Source organism: Mchenga conophoros, linkage group LG1, assembly GCF_057382185.1.
Source record: "Mchenga conophoros isolate Kocher_MC1m ecotype Shallow Benthic linkage group LG1, M_conophoros_male_GT1.1, whole genome shotgun sequence".
Classification (NCBI taxonomy): Eukaryota; Metazoa; Chordata; class Actinopteri; order Cichliformes; family Cichlidae; genus Mchenga; species Mchenga conophoros.
The window spans coordinates 10437610-10458616 of record NC_140526.1 but is presented as its reverse complement, the minus strand read 5'-3'; the positions used below and the strand labels follow the sequence as shown (position 1 = coordinate 10458616).

General features: G+C 41.5%; 1 protein-coding gene across 1 annotated transcript in view; it reads right to left on the bottom strand.

Moving 5' to 3' along the window:
- Positions 1-867: 867 nt before the first annotated feature.
- fto (FTO alpha-ketoglutarate dependent dioxygenase) overlaps positions 868-21007 on the bottom strand; it is a 114699-nt gene continuing 94559 nt past the window's right edge. The window contains exons 9-10 of the mRNA XM_085253553.1: positions 2968-3108; positions 868-2352 (exon numbers count right to left, since the gene is read on the bottom strand). Of these exons, the coding sequence (XP_085109679.1) occupies positions 2346-2352; positions 2968-3108 (148 nt within the window). The 3' untranslated portion in view covers positions 868-2345. The remainder of the gene's footprint in view (positions 2353-2967; positions 3109-21007) is intronic.

Genomic DNA, 21007 nt, shown 5'->3' with positions numbered 1-21007 from the left:
CGGTCAGAACAATGCATACCTGTGGCTCTTACCAGTGCTGTGTAATTGTCTCTTCAAGTGGTGACCTTTTTCAGTCGACCCCTGAGGGGAGAACGCTCCACACTCATCCATCACTCAGTCACTCAGCCACTACAGGAAGTAGTTAGCATAAGCAACCTTTGGGATGGCGGCTTGTAAAAGGTGTGGAGTTGAGGTTTCAGAGTGGAATACAGAATATTAGCCATCACTTCGTTGCAGGGAATGACATCACTCAATCAATCAAGTTAATCCATCAATCAATCTGTTGTAGAAGATGTTTGCACTGCTACTCAAACCGTTTCCTTTGAGGTCTGAGTCAGAGGAAAACAGATAAAAATACCCGACACAAATGCTTCCTTTTTTTGTCTATAGAGAATTATTGGGCTTATTATCTTGTTATTCAAATGTTTTTATTATATTTAAGGTTCTGGATACAGTGCTGTGCTGAAACTAAATGGGACTTTTTTCACACTCTAAGCATCTTCAATATGATTTTTTAACTTCTTACTTATCAGGAAATACTGGTAGGACAACTGTGCATATAACGTGCATGCTCCTGTCAGTGAGCTTCACCATTACACTATGGATCTCTCTCATTGCTGCCTTATTTGTCTTGTGGAATCCTGAGTATTTAGAAAGTGGCTGCTTCAAAGCTCAGTAACTCACCTTCAACCCAGTGGGAAGGCATTGACACACATGCCTGCATGGATTGGATTGGTTTAAAGGTCAAAAATATTAGTAAAACTACAGTCGATCGACATTTGAACCTCACACACACGAATGAAGAAACATGTGCACCATATTTGTTGTCCATTTGCAATTTAGAAAAAATGAGAAGAATGGAGATCATTGGATAAAACACTGTTTTTTTTTATTTACTGCCATTCCTATTGCTTCAGACAGACAAGCTGTGGCGCAGGGAGCACAGAGTGATTCAAACAAGTCAAAGCTACTGCCAATCTACAAACAAATCTCTCTGACAACAACAAACAACAAAGGCGCAGCAAAAGAAGAAGCAAGAAGAACAGCGTTTGGCAACCATTAACATCTTGGAAAAAACTTCAGAAGTAAAAAAAGGAGTGCATTCTGCATTTTTAATAGTAAACAGCATCTCTACTTCATCATGAACTAGATAGAGAAAGAAATCAAACGAGGAGGGCTGCTACACTGCTTTGACGTCGGCCCCCTTTTCCACCCTTTTTAGCTTTTTTGAATGTGGATTTTGTCAGAAGTGCCGGATCTTTCTCTCACTCTCTAGATGGCCTGCAGCATTACAGGGGAATGTGGTGCTCTACACACTTTAAGAGTAATTAAAAGCGATTGAACAGCTGTAATTATGAGAAACGGCGGTTGTGTTCCGGGTCATTCTATCAATGCTGCCTTTCATCAGAGCAGTAGCAGAGGGGCCCTGCTGCTAGTCTCTGTTTCTCCATATGCACATCTTCAAGAACAAACAACTGGCAGGCTGCCTACAGGCTCACACACTATCACATTCGTACACACACGCCTTCATGTAGACATTTGGGAGAGTGAAGGCTCTTATGCACGCACGCACGCGCACACACACACACACACACACACACACACACACACACACACACACACACACACACACACACACACACACACACACACAGTTACACATTAATATGGCACAAGCACACCACTGCACCATAAACACTTAACAACACATTCTTCATGTACTCCATTGGATGACATTCATAACCATCCTCTTATAATCGTTCTTTGGTCTTTTCTGGCTCATTTCACTTCTTAACACAATAAAAGGGTTACACTATACACAAGTGAAGAATGCAATAGCCTGTGAGCAAAGTGAGTTTTCTTACCATTCTATACTGTATTATAACACTGTGTGACAAGTAGAAAGCATATATGTATGTACTGTACTATGACTACTGAGAATGAGAACAATCCACTGACAAAAGCATGTCTGGGTTACATGAGATTAGGTAACAAAGTACACTGAAATAATAAATAGTAACACAATGTTGTATGTTAACACTGAAATGCGGGTTCCATATATGTTTTGTTAGACCGTTGTGACACTAGTGGCTTGGTACTAAGCATTGCGTTTGTTAGCATGTTACTGAAGCACTATTCTTGTGTTGGTTTCCTTCCAGCCAATCCAAGTTGAGGTGACTGAGATGCTGGGGTCAGCTGGGGTAGTGGAGGGTGGAGTCGGGGATGATGTAGATGGCCTAATCAAAAGGAAATCAATCTTGTCTGTCCCCTCAGCTAATGTGGGGATCATTCAGAAAAGCTGGTGGGTCATTTTTTTCTTGCTTCCTTGTTTCCTCTATCCATATTTACATCCTGTCAGAGAAAGAGAAGAAATGGACAGAGGTCAAATTTGATCAGATATCGTGTAAGTTCTCATGTGAAGTTAACTTGTGTTTTAGATGCAGGTCAACGAAAGACTATAGATGTCTCCATGCAAAATCAGCAGGACCTAGGATTCATGCCAACAGGAAGACCAATTACACCCAATGTCATGTATTTGCCAATGCAAATAGCAACTCCAAGAAATTCCTCACAATTTTTACAAGGGTCTATGACACGACTTGCGGAGCAGGTGCGCATATTTAAAGTATGACAACATGTAAGGTGTCTAGTTGTGCATGAAGTGACAAATCCATACCATTTTAAAAGCATGAGATTCCAAAGCTTAAAACTGAAACCAAAATACCAGTGTCTGTCAACGCCAATTAGAATTATTTATTTATTTTAACGTCATTTGGTTTACTTAATCATTTGGACAATTTAACTAATATTACATAACATTAAACAACAGCATTGTTCACAGATGACCACAGCTGGGTAATGAATGAATAAGTGAATCCTCTGCGACTAGATCTATGCTGCATGAGATAGATACATGTATTCAGTGTGTACATAAACACATTTCAACATGTCAAATCTTACACTCACCTCCAGAGCAGTGACTCCACTCTGTTAATGATGTCAGCCAGATCAAAGGGCAGAGGCATGCTGGGGTCATCCACACCCCAGAAGGGCCGGTCCACTGGGGCCTCCTCAGGGGGCAATGTCTGGGCCAGACTTGAGTGGCACCTGAGGCGACAGAACACAGGAAACAAAAAAAATCCCATTTACTCCTCCCTCCCGTTAAAGCACAAGTAGGTAGAGACTCATCACCAAAAGGCCACGTCTCACCCCACTCACAAAATTTTCTTCATGTTTTTATTTTTTATATTTATATTTGCATCCTACTACAGCTTGCCAAAGCCAGGCTTTCACCTGAAAGTTTTATGAGATGTGTTTACAAGTAAATACTAACACTAACTAATACTTGTCAATGATGGTGGAACTCTAGTAGACAAAGATAAACAGAGATCTTTCTATCGTGTTTTTATCTAGTCAATGAAGAGCAATTTAAGGGCGTAATTTCCAAAAAAAGTCAAGTTGTTTAGGCAATGATGTCTGTGTGTGTTTAAACTTGTTTTTAAAGCCAAAATCTCTATTGTGAGTTTGACCAGAAGCAAGTTTTTTAACAGTTTTCTGCCTCCTTTTGTTTTCATGACTCACAGTAATACTTTGTCCAGGTAGAACCAGCAGGACAGGAGAGTAAGTTTGTCTCTGTATGATCCACAAAAGAAACAGCATGCAGTTTTATTACAAATAAACAAAGAAATGTTTTTCTCTTCACTAGATATTGTTGAGGGCATTTAAATGATGTGTCTGCATGCAATTTGGTTTGAAACTACTGAAATACTTGGAAACTCCCAAGCCAGTAAAACTTGAACTGAATGGAGATGAGAAAAACAGAGATGTGACACATCAGTGAAGTGTTGCAACAGCATTAAGGTGATGGGAAACCATGATATCATGTATCATGATTAATGCCCCATTCATCTTACAAACATACAGGCACACACTGCAGGATGCTTTCACAAGAACATCACTCTCTCTTGTTGCAATAATGACAGAGCAGTGAGAAATCCTGCCTCTTCATGTCACTGCGTGATTTTTGTATGATTAACAATCTGAGGTTAGTTGTAATTTCCACCATGCTTGGAACCCCTACAGACCTTAGCCACATCTTTTGTTAGACCTGTGTAAATATTTACTGCTGTGACTCTGTGTTGCTCTCTGCTGTCATTGTAAATCTACCCTCCCTCTGCTTCTTGACAGATGAGGGTGACCTCTGACCTGGAGGTGCAAGAGGGAGAGCTGGAGGATGGCATTTGTATGTTGCGTGTGTAGTGTGTCCTTGTGTGCTTGTGAATAGTGACCTAAGATTTCCTATCTACAGAAACGGGGTCAGTTATATTTTCCATTCAATCATTATGCCAGGGTCTGTCTTGTCATATCTCTTTACCCTATGCACACCCTAAAACCCCCCGAACAAACCCATAACACAGACAAATGCACACAGTCACCACCACCTTGTGGTTAGTGACTGAAGGAGGGGCCACAGAGAGCTGAAGAGCAGGATATGAGGATCGGTTGTGGATGGGATGAGGGAATGTTCAAGTGTTAGGGGACAACCGAGGGCTGCCACAATTTGTGGTTATATATATTCACATGAGCCACTTAATGTTTAACTGGCCCTCTGCCTAAGTGCTGCATTTTGGTGCGGTTAGCCCTTTAAGGATCTCCTGCATTATGGTGGTGAGGAGCAGCATTAACATCCACTGTCCAATATATCTTCTGTGCTCTGGATCAGGGCCTGATAATAGCATCTGTTAACATGCACTAAGTACCATTATGTAGCACATCACTTCATAAATAATACGATTAGGCGACCTTGGGGCTTTGCGACGAGCCGTGTGTTTAAATGTTCTCATCATTTATTTAGGGTGCGAATTAAAGGAAGCACCACTTCAGAGAAGGAGGAGGAGGAGGGGGACATGGCTGGCATACGTATCTACAGAGTGTGCAAGTGCAAACTGACCCAGACAGCATGCACACACACACACAAACTGTGGTTCTGCTGACATCAGCTTGAGGACACCATAGACCAAGGGAACCCAGGCTTTTGATTTGGTGTGATTAAGTATTCAAACTCCAGAGCTATGAGAGAAAACACTTGCTTCTTCTCTACTTCCCTGACTCATAATGAAAGGCTACATACAATAAAAAAAAAAACTGAGTAGCTCACTTCAACAGAGATACTGCATTTATTTGACAACAGATCTTGCAGCATTAGCTTGCAAATAGAAGGTGCCAGGTTTACCAGAGATATAAAAGATATCGAGACTGGAAGACTATCAAAGATAATATAGTGTAGGTAATTCAGCACGCACTTTTACACAGTCTATCACTGTTCACAGAGTACCGTCCCCTGACTGCTAAAATGGAACCAAACAAAAAGTCAATATCAAGCGAGGTGCTTTAAGCTCTCGTGGGCTCTTGCTAGAAATTCTGTCTAAGCCACAGTGGCGTACAAACAAGGCTCACCAAAAGACTTTCCCATGGCAGAACAGTCCACCTTAAAGTTAAGGTCAAAGACAAAGAGGTGTGTATGTGCGTGTGAGGGTGTGGGTGGAGGAGGGAGAGGTTGTGTTTGTGAGTCCAGGCTGTTCCAATGGATTAACCCCAGACAGATATGGGCCTAACTATCCCATCTGGCGCTCGGTCAAGAGAGATTGGCAATACAATCACTCATTTCAATTTGCCCTGAAACCTTATAGCCTAGCAGGCCCCCGCTAAAATGGTATGCTAATGTGAAAGGTATCTAGCATTCTATCGCCTCAATTCTTCAGAGGCCTTTCCCTTCTTGCAGTACAGTGCACTTGAACTGCGGCTGGGGTGGGAGCGCCACGGCCCTTGCTGCAATAAGGGCTGGAGCCCCCTTTGCGCTCAAACTAACCACTTTAGCTAAAGTGAGTGTTAATTATGGACAGGCAAAGCAGTCAATAAAAGGTTAATGTAAAAGTCAAAGGATAAATTCCTTTAAGCATTGCATCATTCCACCATCTCTGCGACCAACACACTGCTCGCAGGTCTCCTAATCAATACGTTTTACTGTAATGCGCTCCCTATCGATTTCCTCCCCCCCGCTCCATGGTCCGAGCTCCATCACTTGGTTAAAGAAAGGAAAGGCAGAAGGAGAGGTAGGGGAACGAGAGGGAGAGAAAAAGGGAGTAAATAAAATGATTAACCTCAGTTTCACTTTGTTGTTTCCCTCTTAGATGCTCTCTGAAAGGCTTGTTAGAAGAGTGCAGGGTGGTCCAATATCATCACTGCCATCAGCACCATCCCAATCAACAGCATCATCAGCCCACTCAATCTCTGGCCAGTGTGTAATTGTGTAGCAGTACACTCAACCAGGGCCATACATTAAAAGGCCCTCTGCTCTTAACAGGATGGAAATCCGCCTAATAGACAACATCAGTGCTTCCGACTCATGCAATTACACTGATAAATGCACAATTGTGTCAGGGCAAGTGAAAAAGTACCCAGAGAATGTAGATAGGAGACAACACTTATTGCATTATTTCTACAGAAGGTCATTTGTAATGACATGGGAATAGACAGCTTGGGCTGTTTGATTCGGTACATTCAAGACATGATTAGGCAATGGCAGATATCTTTTTAAAACTTGTGAGAACTTGAAGTTATATTTTTCCTACTTTTCATATTTGTATCGTTAGCAACTAAAAGAAAAACACAAGCTTAGAGAACAGTATTAGAATGGGTGGTGTACCGAGATTCACGACCAAAGCGTGTGCCAAGCCCTACGCAACGTTCAAACTGGACCTAAAAAGAAGGCTTTTGTAAAGATACAATGAACATCAATCAATCATGTCATTGCGATTATGATCAAGGGAAACAGCATACCTCAGATCACCTGCTTCCCCATGCTTTGCCTGATGTTCATCTGACTAGGAGTTCTGTGCAGGTGTGAATTTTTATGGTTTTGGCAGCCTATGTGCCCGATAGCTGAGAATGCAATCAAACAAGTCATGAAAAAACAGGCATGTGTCTCATAAATCAGCCTGCCCCTGAAGGTAAGGCATGCAATCAAGTCCCAAGGAGTGAGAAGAAAGAAGTATATTATCCATCTACATTCTATATATACAATATTGTGTAAGAAATGAGTGATTAAGCACATCTGTCTTTGTATGTGATTTGATACGGTATAATGGCTAAGAGATATGGGCAGACAGTATTTATTCATGTGCTGTGTTTTGCAAGCTGCAAGGGCAACAGACAGTTTGGTATATCTTTGGAATTAAGAGAATTTCTCATCAGCAGTGATGTGATCTTCCAAATCCTAATTATAGAAGATCTGACTAAACTAATAACACGCTGTTGTACCTTTCATGTTTCTATTAAACATATTGAGCAATCGGTTATGGAACAGGCTGTTAAAGGTAAATGAAAATCTGAATGTACCTGCATTTTTCTAACAAAAAAGAAAAAAAAATCCATCATTTTTTTTTCATCTGCAGTCAGCACATTTCCCTAGAAGATCAAGGCAATCTTGCACAAACCTGAGCTGTGTTGCAGTGGTTCTAACCTTTTTTGTGGTTTCTTTCTTTTGTGGTTTCTTTCACTGCTGTCTTTCCACTGACATCAATCTTTTTTTTGGTATGAATCTTATCCTGGCAAGATTTAAGTAAACCTATTAATGAGACAAGGATGAAAAAATGAACAACAAGATTATTCCACAGGAATAACCTTGTTGAAATCTAAAGACTGTCTTCCATAAACAAAGCATTGCAGTAGTCTTGGGGCGTCTAAGCCAAACACTGGACTTGAACTCAAAGGAATATTTCTGAGGAGACCTGAGAATGGCTGTGAATCAACATGTTATCAAATTTGGTTACAGAAATTCTTTCAAGAAAATAGGTGGAAACCTCCAACAAAAGGTTTGCTAAGCTTGCAGCTTAATGTGCAAGGAGACTCGAGGCTGCTACCACCAAAGGTACTTTATTCAAGTACTAATAATGGAAATGGGATATTTCAGCCTCTCATTTTAGCAAATTAGTAAAATATTACAAAAACCTTATTTTTGTGATGTAATTGTGGAACACTGTTGGTAAACTAATCCATGTCAAAAAGATTCTTAAATCCTGAAATATAACAAAATGTGGAAAACTTTCCATATGTATTGGATAGAGAAGGACATGTCTGCAACTAATATTATCAATCACATCTCTTTATTGTAACAAGTGGCTCAAAGTAGCTTTTGAAAAGTTACTGGCACAGTGGTTTACATATTACATTAAGATTGCTTAGATTAAGATTGCTTAGATTAAGATCAGATTAAGGTTACAAGTAATTAACTGGAAAATGCAAAGGGTGCACAAACTTTTTCTTGGAAATTTTCTGTTAATGATGTTGTGTAGAGGCCAGTATAACAGGGGCATAATTTTCAGAACAACGTCCAACCTGTTAAGTGTCAGGCTTTAGATCTCAACATACACCACCCAGGACTCCAAGGTCCTGGGTGCTCTGAGGACTGTCCTCATTAGAGCGTGAACAGTGCCTTAGATCCCTAACCACCATCCTATTATCCCAATCACTGCCACATTCAGCGTTAAATGTAAAGTGGTGCAAAATGTGAGCCAGCCAGCCAGCCAGAAAGAAAGCGTGGGTAGGGCAGCGTCTTAACCGTTTCCTCAGGATCAATCAAATGCTATTGTGTCTGCAGACAGCTGCTGACTGTACACTTTGTGAATGTGTGAGGTGGGCAATTGTGGGGAGAGAAATGGAGAGGGAGGGGCATCATCAAATGCATGACATATGTTCCTTTCATTTTGATTCCCTCTAAGGAGCCTAGGCTAATAAAACTAACATCTGATGCACTCTTTTCCCCTTTAATTAATGGTTGCAGAAACCACGCAAAATTGCATGAGCAAGAAGGAGGGGCAAAAGATAAAGTGGGTGCCGCGTGGCCCTTTCAACACACCCACCCACTCACGTGCCACAATGGCTCTGCTGGTGCTGGGAACAATGATTCTGCCAGGGAACACGGGTACCTTCCTCAAACTCTGTGAGGTCTCCCTCTTGCCAGCTGCAGTCTGGACTGTTCATTAAACCACATGAAACAAATAAGGCTCATTACTGGTATCCCCAGCCAGTTGGAAACACAGGACCGTGAGCTTTCATCGGCCCATGTACTTTTAGTAGAGTTACTTGAAGTCAACAACAGAAACAGGGAAGTTTTGTTATACCTGCACAGTCTGTACCTGCTTCACACCCTAATTGTTTGATGCGGTTTGGCTGGCTGCCCCATTTAGAGCAGGGAGAACCAGATGTAACACAAAAACACACACAGAGTTAGGTAGCCTCTAAACAGACTTCATAATTGGCAGCAATAAAATACTATTGCAGTCTTGAGGTACAACAGAGGCAAGCCCCTGAACTACAGCTACTACTCTCAAAAACCAGGTGGATGTCCATTAGGTGCTTAACAGTGTAACAAATTACCAAACACCCTGGCCTGCTCTTTCTCCTCCTCAGGCAATGGGATGGAATGTGGTCTAATGTCAACACAGGCGCAAAATTTATGAGGAGACAACTATTGTTCAAATGCAAACAGGTTCCAATAAAAAAAAAAAAAAAAGAGGGAGTTTTAGGACAAACAGAGAGGATCCTCCTGGCCGTTTCTTTTCCGGCAAGGGTTGAAGAGACAGATCACCGCTTAAGGCTGTGTGCATTTGTGTGTCAATGTCTGTGAGAGAACTTCACAGAGAGAAAGTGTGTGTGTGTGTGTGTGTGTGTGTGTGTGTGTGTGTGTGTGTGTGGGAGAGAGAGAGAGAGCTAGAGAGCTAGAGAAACAGCAACAGGAAAATAAAGGTTATATATCTGTTTTGCATGCTCCACGTTGACTGGTTGTCCAGAGAGGAATGAGAGGAGCTGTGGCCTACTTGTACCAGGATACAAAATTGTTCAACAGGAAGAAAAGTAAAAAATACAAAGCAAATCAAAGAAAAAAAAAGTTCATTCTGATCACTTTTAGTAATACCACAAAGCTAACACTATGCAGGAATGCTGGCCTAGCTGAACACATGGACCAAAATCAGTTACACGTGGCTAAATACCAGGTTGAAACATTTCTATGTATACATGCAAAACCAATTAGAGATGGTTGTGAAAAGACACTAAAAGTTTTTCTTGATGATGCTGTTTATTTATGAAGCCCAGGAGAGAAAATGGAGCAACAAGGGGACTTGATGACGAGGGTAAAGAGGTTACAAGCCTGCGAGCAATTGCACTTTTTCGCAGCTCGCCGTTGGAAGGCTATAAATCTGCTGTCATGGAATACGGAAGACGGTTAATGTGGCATTGGGAGCGGTAACTCTTAGCTTTTCAGAGAAATGGCATACCATTGCTGTGAAAACTTGTTGTGCGGAAAGTGATCTTGTAAAACAATCATTTTTAACCCTTATCCCTCCCTACCCTGCACTGTATGCTCCCTCCCTCTTGGCCAAGTGTTAGTGCCTTGTGGGCATCATCTGAATGGTGCAATAAAGCTGATGATGAATGAGGCTTGCCTCAAAAGCAATACAACTGAGCCACTGGACAATACCTGACCCCAGTCATATGATAAGTTTGTTTCAGCCTAGGCACAATTCCCACCTGTCTTCAGGTGACAATGGCAGGGTCAACTTAGCAAAGCTAATTATAGTGTATTGTAACCTAAATTGCCTAGATACAAGTCATCCTTCTTTCTCTAGGGGATGTGTTGTTAAGTTTTGGAGTCTTTGTTTAAAGCACAACTGTGAGATAGAAGTTTTCAAACAGTTGCACAACAGATATTGGGTTTCATAAATGGGTATATTCCAGTTCTTTAAAGAAAGAAAGTGACTTTGCTATCCTCTTTAAACAAAGCATGGGAACAAACGAGCAACTTTTCAAGCGCAGGAAACATATTTGGATAAATATTACATTTTGTTAAAACTGCATTTAAACTGTCACATCAATGTTGACACAGCTTGTCATAATGAGATCACATAATAGGCACAGCAAACCAGTGATCGTAAACACGCCCCACTGAAACAGTCATAAATCTTCAAACTCATAAACTAGTCTAGTCCAGGAATAGGCTATAATGTGACAATCATTGAAAAGTTCCTACAAAAACAAACAGCAAAGTGCTTGTTTTTAATGCTGTATGCATACAGCATTAAAAGCAGGATTTTTTTTTATATTTGGTAAACATATCTGCCATTTTTGTGTAACCTTTAAAATGAACAAACAAAGGAGTAGCACAAAGTAGGAGATGATGCACACATTCCCATATGGGCATTACTCACTCTGTTTACAGTAGAGGAAGAACTAATTCCGAAAATGTCAGACTGGGTATACAGTAACTAATGAGCTACACTTTTCCAGATGCCTTTTCCCACAGTAAACAAGAAAGTATGAACAAAAAAAAATTCCAAAAGTTGGTAAAGTGTCTAATCCAACCATGAAAGAAACCTCTAGTATTTGCATCACAGTATGTGAGTGTGTGTGTGCATTCATGCATGCACATGTGTATACTGTGCATCCGTGCCAGAGGAGTGCTTTTCGCCAGGTGTTTGAACTTCTGCATCACCTGGTACTCCTGCTGCGTGAACACGAGTTTTGTTTCACCCTATTAAGTAAATAGTGTAATTAGAGGGACTCAGCATTTAAAACGTTGTGAACAGCCAGCAATTTGTTTGGAAGACCAGCCAGGCTAGGCCCTGAGGCACTGCACAGAACAGGATGCAAAAGGTTCACACAGTGCAATACAATGGGGTGCATGTGTTTGGGTGGCACTATTCAAGTACCTGTCTATGTAGATAAGTTGATGCATGATGATGTGAATCACTCATTGAAATGTGTTCTGGGTGTTGAAAAAGAAGTGCTTTGTGGTCTAACAGGTACTTAATTATATTCTGTTTGTATTGACAATATCGGTACACAGTGTAATAACTACCACACTGGCAAAACTGAGGACTGTGTTTCATAGAACCTAACCCTTAGTCATAGTTTTATTGGTGTGTGAAAAAAGAAATATGCATGTGATGTTCATTGTTCAAGCAGTTACAAAGAAAAAATAAGAGCTGAAGCCAATACAGGTTGGGCTATCTGCCACAAAGACATCAAAGGTGATGAGCAGACTTCTTCATAATAAAAGCACAGGGATTACGGCTAACATGGTAACAGAGATCAACTTTATTAGTTTCCCCTCTTAATGATTTTTTTCACTCCACAAACATCCCCACTGTGTACCACCTATCCCAGCGAGGATGCTTCATACTAAATTCTCTGCTGTCACAGCTGATCCAGGGTCAGCTGTGGGGTGTAAGAGAGGGATAACCTCTTTCTGAGCCCCACAGACACCCAGATGGCTGTTCGGAAGCTCTGATCCAGAAACTAGCTTACAGCTCAATCACTGTGGCCACATCTCCAAGTCCACAGTTTAACCCTCGCTGATGTCAGCCAAGGTCACAGATGCACACTTGAGAGGCAAAAAGAGCCAGGAGTGAAGTGCTGCCAGAGTCGAAGGAATTAGATCCAGGCTGAGTGGCCCTCATCTGGCTAAGCCTGGTAAGTACCAAGACTAACAGGCTGAGGCACGGTGCTTTGGGTTTGCAGACACACATACTCACACTCATGCTTCTAAGCTTGCGCACAAATGGACACACACATAAATAGGGAGGTAAATACACACTGACATAGTCACACACACACACACACACACACACACACACACACACACACACACACGGAAGGACTCAGAGGGCTACAGATGGTGTGCCCTGGGCATGGTGAGTGGGGCTCTGATTGAGCTAGTTTTAGATCCAGTGTGGAAGCTGCCACAGCACACAGGGCTCAGGGGTTGGAAAGGAAGACAAAGAACAGCGGAAGGAGTGAATGAGGGGAAGAGAAGAGAGGGTGGGGACTAACTCTTTTCCCCACATGGGGGCTACTAACATTTTTAGTACAACATCAACATGGCACTGTCCATCCGTGTCCTTGCCTTTGTGACCATGTGCTACCCCGTTTCTGCACCTAACGCCTACCAGTGCAAGCACACATGCCATAAACCCACAGAAACCAACATTCACGTATAGACACATACACACGCACACAGAGCCAGCGGCCACTTCAGCTGTAATTCCGTCTGACTTCCGCTGTCTGACTGGCAGGAGACAGGGAGGGTGAGGACAACAAGCTGTGAATACGGGAAGAGACAGAAAATCATTGAGAACCTTGCCTTTATGAATCTTTGATGAGAAAGAGTGAGGGTTTGCGAGGGCTTTGCCTCTGGTTAAATCAGAGCATAGTGTGTGTGGTGTGTGTATGACTGCCAACAGAGGTTGAGATAAACAGGGCCTGGACTAGGCCCAGACAACTACAAACCCCACAGTCAGGAACATTTGTCCCTGCAATTAGTCCCTGTCCTCCCCATTCATGTTGCAGGTAAGTGCTATTGATAAGTAGATAAAAAGTTGCAGCTATGAGTAGCTAAGAGTCTCATATAAAGTGGAATGTTAAAACAGAGTTTTTTGAGTGCAGGTCAAAAGCATTCTCCATATTTCAATAAGTAGCATCTCTACAGTTTTACAGAAGATTAATATATCAATTAATTTCTATGCAGATGGTAGATATGATAACACTTTAAACAAAAGGGTCGAGCAGGGTGGCATGATTTTTAGCAGCAGTACTTGCCACGATCCTTTGACTGCATTTAATTATCATATTAATTACACATTTTAGGTAGTGTTAGTATCAGTGACTGATGTAATTCTTTCTTTTTAATACCTTCCATGTTTTCTGTTTTGTTTTTGCTGCTTTTTAAGACGTACTGGAATTTTGGACACTTTGGGTTAAATGGTAAATGGCCTGTATTTGTATAGCGCTTTTCTAGTCCCTAAGGACCCCAAAGCGCTTTGCACAACCTGTCATCCACCCATTCACACACACATTCACACACTGGTGATGGCAAGCTACATTGTAGCCACAGCCACCCTGGGGCGCACTGACAGAGGCGAGGCTGCCGGACACTGGCGCCACCGGGCCCTCTGACCACCACCAGTAGGCAACGGGTGAAGCGTCTTGCCCAAGGACACAACGACCGAGACTGTCCAAGCCGGGGCTCGAACCGTCAACCTTCCGATTACAAGGCGAACTCCCAACTCTTGAGCCACGATCGCCCCCGGGTTGTCATGTGTAAAATGCTTCCAGTTTTGATTCAAACTATTATGAGTTTCGGTGCTTCTCCATTATCTTTTGTTGTGCGCATGAGTCAATCGGCATGCATTCTGTTTCAGTTGTTACATAATTTCCTCAGGGATGAATAAAGTATTCTGATTCTGATTTAATAAGAGTCCAGTAAAAATTGGATCAAAGGTTAGTAAAATGCTTTATGGTTCTACTGGTCACATTATTATTTTATTATTTTAATTGTGTTCAAACTACAGCATCTGAGCTGTTACTTTTGGCAGCTTTTGTTATGTCTTGACAAATTGCTGCAATGCATCGGAGAGAAAAAGGCAGTACATTTCTAGCTATGCCACTGCACCAGAAAATATCTCGTAGTCTAAAAATTTACCATTCAAAATTATTGATATCCTTCATGATGCCTGTTCCATTCAGTTAAATTTTGCATGCAACCCTCAGCTACTGACATTGCTGGTAACAGCCTCAATTTCTCATCCAAGAGAGAACCAGTTTACCACACACTAACAGTTCTGGCTCTCTGCCATGATAAATGACACGTAACTAAGAGCAAAAGAAAAACAAACAATATGACAAGCTGGTATTTTGCTGTCCTACACTGTAGTTTTCTGATTAACAATGATAAAGCATGTTGCAATGTCTTGTAAGGACATACTGGCTTACGATGCGTGGGAAGTTATGTTACACCCACACCCTTGTGGTATTCCTTTTCTTCACTGTTCTTTGTTTTACCTTCACACCTGTTCTGACTTCGGACACATGAAAAGCTGATGATGACTCAGAGGAGGTTGTTTTAATTAAAAATACAAGACATGCTACAACAGCCATCCCTCACATCTCAAACTGCTTTTTAATTGATGTCAAGCAGGTGCCAACTTTTTTTTCTCAACATGAGTTAGGTTATGTTACGAAACAAGCAGAGCGGCATAGTAGCTTTATCTCATCTGCCACCTGTGACAGCTCAGAATTCAGAGTCCTCTAGGAAGCTCGGCTCATGTTAATGTGTCATCGATGAAGCCTTTTGAAGACTTGATTCATCCATCTGTCAGTGAGCACTGAGGTGCTGCCGACTGACTTCCGATCACATAAGAACTTGGCAATGAGATGAACTGTCTTAGGCTGATCAAGAGTTGCCTTGGCTCCCATCTAAATCTGTCAGGTTCAAACCTTACACTTTGCTGCACATGTTGATCACATATACCAGAGTACAGGCACAATTTCAACTTACGGTTTGGATTAATCTACTTTAGGCTTGAATTAACACAGAATTTGTACTTTCTGGCATCCTGAAATGAAGGCGGATTGATTGACAGCTAAAGTCCCTTTTCTCACAGCTTGTAGACCTGCCACAGAATTGAACTCATGGCTTCCTACAGCTTCAGGATAAGACAATAGAGAAGTATGCTAGTTTAGGGTTGGGTCATTTATGGGGCAAGAGTGAGTCTCACAGTGCCCTGTGATGGCTTATACCTGCTTTATGCCATGGTTAAGTAGTGTTGGTAGAAAAAAAAAGTCTAAAGGAACATCAGCTAACATCAAATGGAACCAGTCTCCAGGATTTGTTTGCAGCCAAAGGGAGGTGAAAAGAGCAATACTTAGTAGAGCAGCTAACCTGTGGTCTTATCTAGTGGACAAATCAATAGCAGTGTCTGAGAGCAAACCAGAGTGTGCTGTGAGGGAGCTAGAGGGGCTACCCCTGGCCTGATGCCCCCAAGGTCCCTCCAGGGGGGTACCTGCTTGTCTCTTCACCCTCCATCTCTTCCGCATCAGTGCTCACACCCTGTGACTACTTGATCACACAAAGAAATACACAAAACAATGTATACTCTGAAACGGGCATCCAGTGACATATTATTGCACTAGCCATACTATGATAAACAGCAGGGAATCAACAATCTGTGTACAAGAGCATACAGAACCATATTCAAACATGTGCACACATGAGATTCAAGTGCACATGCTGTTTGTCCCCTGATAATCTATAGTACATGGACCTCAGCATTGATGAACTACAAATGGCTTTCCATTGCAGGGGTCTTTCACACAAGGGGGCAGAGGAAGCTGTTCCTAATGCACAACATAACGCCTACTCCCACCTGGCCAAAAGCCCCGGAGAACAGCCGTCCAGTACTGCAAGAACAGAATTCTTTAAAAACAGAGACCTTTCTCATCATTCCTCCTCCAGTTGCTGCTGCCTACTTACTTTCAATCACAGTTAACATCACAGAACATGAAGTGGAGGGATGGGAGGAGGCAAAACACAAGCCTGCTGCACAATGCACTTGTCTGGCAGCTGCTTGGTCTGACATTTGAGGCCATAGGGACCTTGTTGAAAGAGCAGATGCTCACTGATGTACAGGCACAGGAACATGGCAACTACACAAGTGGCTCAAGCTGAAAAAAATCAGCACAAACATATAATAAAAAAAAGTACAAGGAGGAAAGCTGAAGATGGCAGACTCACACAGAGATGGGTATAACAAGAGTGTAAAAACAAGATCACAAATACACAAGCGGGCAGTGCCATATATTTAGTTCCATTCAGTTAAATTTTGTATGGGTTTAATTACTGACTCTTGGATCTCTCTAAGCAGCAACTCTCTTTTTATTTATTGATTTTGCTTTTAATTCTTCGCCCATCCTTATCAAAAATTAAGCTGATGTGTTATATATACTGTGTTGGGTAGCAATAAGTGATTCAAATAGATAGAAAAAGACAGAATTAAGGGGTTATGGCTGGAAGAAAGGCAAGAAAAAAAGTAGTTCATCAAGAGTTAGAAAAAAAAGAAACCGTAAATAAGGAGCGAGGATAAGATGAGAAAGGGAAAAAACCCCAGATAGAAACAAAAGAAAGAAACACAACATACAGAATACAAAGTGAGAGAGGTGCAGAACAGGCAACATCATGGTGCATCTCCGGCACAGATAAATTAGTTTCCGCGGAGGACCGCAGGCAGCATTATGGAAATGGGTGGCTGGTAGCTTCTTTGGCTGACTGTAAACAGGATCTTGATAAGGCATATAGCCTCTGGTTAGGCCTCTGGAGTCTGGCATCATCATGGTGCTGTGTTGAGCTGCAATACTCCCACGGTCGTCCTCTTTCTATCTATCTGGTTCCTTTACCAACCTGCCCAAACTCCAATTGTGAGTAATTTATGAAGTGGGGTGGGGGCGGTTGCGGAAGCGATACACACACATCCTGACACGAAATACATGACATGTTCCACATGTCTTCCCACAAAACTACAAAGAGCTCTTTTGTCTCTACAAAGAAAAGAAACATTAAGAAGTCATTTAGAGTGCTTGCATCACTTTATGCACTGCTGTGAACCAGGTAGTTAACAACAACCCAGGTTTAAAGGCTAAACTGGAATTACAGTATCCCTCTGTGCTGATGGATAGCTTGATTCCTAATGCAACTGTTCACTGAAATAATGTGACATTACCTGGCAGAACTGTCCTTTGACTATGGCAGGGCACAATTGTGATACACTGCCAAGTGATTGGAAGAAATACAGGCCAAATGACATGACAGGAGTTAAGGGACTTTCAACTTAAGAGTCATAGTCAGACTGATTCTTTTTTTGCCAATTGGTATTTTCTCAGATTACTTAAATAGCGCTCAAAACCAACATACAACAAAAATTTGTGAGAGTTATCATTAAAACATCCTTATCGTAAGTGTTGTTTGCACGGGTGTCAGACACAGATGCACAAGAGAGTCCCTACTTTCCTTTTCACAGTAGCTGGCACAAGTCTTTCTCTTTCCTCTCCCTAACAGCTGTAACTGGCACAATTAGGCCTGCATTGTCTCTTCCATTCTGCAAAACAAAAGTGTAGTGGCGCAATGCATGGTCTGACACAAAAGTAAACAACTTCATCTTGTGTCTGAAATATGTGTCACACTGATTGTGCAGAGCTGCCCATCGACACAGTCATGTTGGGTTGAAGGAGCATATCCTAATTAATGAGGGAGAGAAACAGAGAGAGAGAGAGAGTGAGAGTAAAAGGAAGAGAAACTCACTTCCACTGTTCTCCTTCAAACAAACACTTCCTATGGGACCCCATTGTTTGGACTGAGGCATCATGGGTAGCCTTATTTACAGATTTTAATTGCTCTGGTGATCTGTGGGTAAAACACCCTGTTGTAATCACCCCACAATAGAATTGTTACTCCTTCTGACAACTGTAATAAAATGCTCTACAGCGTCCAGGGGAAAACAAGGAGAAAGGAAACAGAGAAGGGCAGTGAAAGAGACACAGATGGAAGAAAAAAAAGAAAGAAAGAAAAGAAAACTGGAAATATAGTGAAAAAATAAATTAGGAGAAAATATTCTGGATGCAAATTTTCTTAGCAAGAGGAACTAATCCGAGCAGGCGGGAAGCAGGGATGAGGATGGGACTGTTGTCCAAGGAAATGATTGCTCTCACACCTCAAAGTGACAACCATGAGAAGCTCACCATTCCTGGACCTCCGAAGCGGAACCACAGAGGAGACATCCGCGGCAACCATCACACAACACAAACACACACATACACACACCTATGCGCCGACAGATTTGGAAAGAGGAGGTAGGTCACCTACAGAAAGAGATTAGTGTCATCAGGCAGAGGTACGAACATGGGACCGTCAATGGCAGCTGTCCCTGATCTGGGTGGAGCTAGCACATCTAGCTCATATACTCTCTCATATATGCTCATACTCATGCAAGTGTCGGTAAAACACATTAGTTTTATTGTATAGAGTTAAGACAGAAGGATTTCCAAAATTTTAAATTGTTGAAAATATGAACAATCCTGAAATAAACAGTAGTAGTACTATAAATGTTCTACTGTTGTTGCAGCTTGTGTGCTCTCAACTGCAGTACCACAACTGCTATAGTTGTAGTAGTTATAGACGTTATATATTGTGCATAAATTACACTGGAGGTTTATTTTTTATTCGGTTATTATTATTCAGTTTATTATGTATTCAGCACTGAAAAATATAAATATTATACGCAGTTACAATGTAAGATGAAATCCATCACTGCATCTTCAGTACTTATTAGAAAGTGTAATCAACAAATTATATGAAACACACACCTATGCGCCGACAGATATATACATCTTTCTGTGATACCAATAGTATTGATCAGTTCAAATGATCATATGTCATATTGTATAGCCCATAAAAATATACTGACAGTCTATTGTGTTCATTTTTGCTCAAAAGAAGAGTAGCAATTCCTGTACTGTGAAAAAGCCTGTTTTACTTAAGTGAGTCAAAGCCTATCCTATTATTATGCCTGCTGATAAAGGTAATACAAACACCCAGTGCATCAAAGGTCCATGAAATATTAAACAGCCAATCAGCTGGCAATTATTCTCTTTAATCTCCTGGAGGCAGCCAATAGCGATGTGCCTCTGGTGGTGATGGCCTAGAAGGGAATCTTGCCTTCAGTTCTGCACATTTTTCAATCCTAACACTTTGCATTATGCTCAGCTCATGATAAAATAAAGTACAAGAAAACTTTTCTAGTTGTTTCACTTTTTCTTGCTTCCTTCAAGACATCGTGTTGTGTATTGATACTATTAATGCCAGATAAAGTGACTTTCTTTTGTTTCTCCTCAACTATATATCACTTAAACACATTTTAAATGGACATGAGAACACTGAGATTACATCATTCTTCAAAGGAACTAATCAATTGCTCATTTAAAGCTACAAGATGTGGTACCGTGGTGTTTATTGGAGGTAATGCTTATTGTATCGTCATCAGAGCTTAAGACTGCTGAGTAGGTGACACTGAGATCCAGGCATCAATGCCACTTTAACATTTCACCACAAAGTATTGATGTACCACAACAGATGCAGATCGATACTTAAAAGAAGTCACTTAACAGATCATTCTGTGTTGTAAATGCAACATTAAATTTGAAAATGATGATCAGCCTGATGCTGTCAAAAATGATTCCATTAGTAGAAGTTCACTATTGTGGTTGCATAACCAAAATTCTACTGTCTGTGCTTCTTCAGCATGTCACCAGACATTTCTTGAAAACTTCAACTTTAAGTTGAACTAGAGGTGATCTAAAAAAGACCAGCAGTGGGGAAACTGTGGACCATCAGTCTCCTCAATCTGGTGTGTCTAATGCTCTGGCTGTTTCCAGCAGTTTCACTCCTGTCACTTGTGTCCTCACAAACACCGACTCCTTCCCCATTCCAATCAATAGGTTTGTGGAGACGCTCAATGCCACCGATTCTAGCCTGATCTTAATTAGAGAAAAGCATCAGATACAAACGACATCTCAAATCAATCGACAAGTAGAGGCTCGGGGAACTGGGGTCACATATAGAGATAACTTTTTGGTTCCTCGACAAGAATTTAAAAACCAAACTCCTAAATTTGAACTAAACAGCATTTAGCTCTCATATGGAATGTAAGCTGCCCCATGTCAGGGTTTTCACTGGATTGCAAATTAGTCAGAAACTTGCACAACATAATTACCAAACAGAGTTTCTAAACGTGCTGATGAAATATAGATGGGGAGAGATTCTGTTCAGTCCCTCTATGACTCCTCCACGCAACGTTCTTTCCTTTCCTCTTTATCTCCACTTTCCACTCCATCTCTTTCCTACTCTGATAGCAAATGGATGCATGGTGGCGTAAAAGCAGAAACAGGCTGACAGGCTCCTTAGCTGCATGGCTGGTTGTATAACTGGCAACACTGGTGAACACCTAGACCCAAGGAGCCCATTAAAGACAAGGATATGTAATGTGGCTTCTAGGAAAACACACTTGTGCACTCACACACAGGCACAAACAGATACAGCTGTGTGCCAAATGTTAGTACGCAC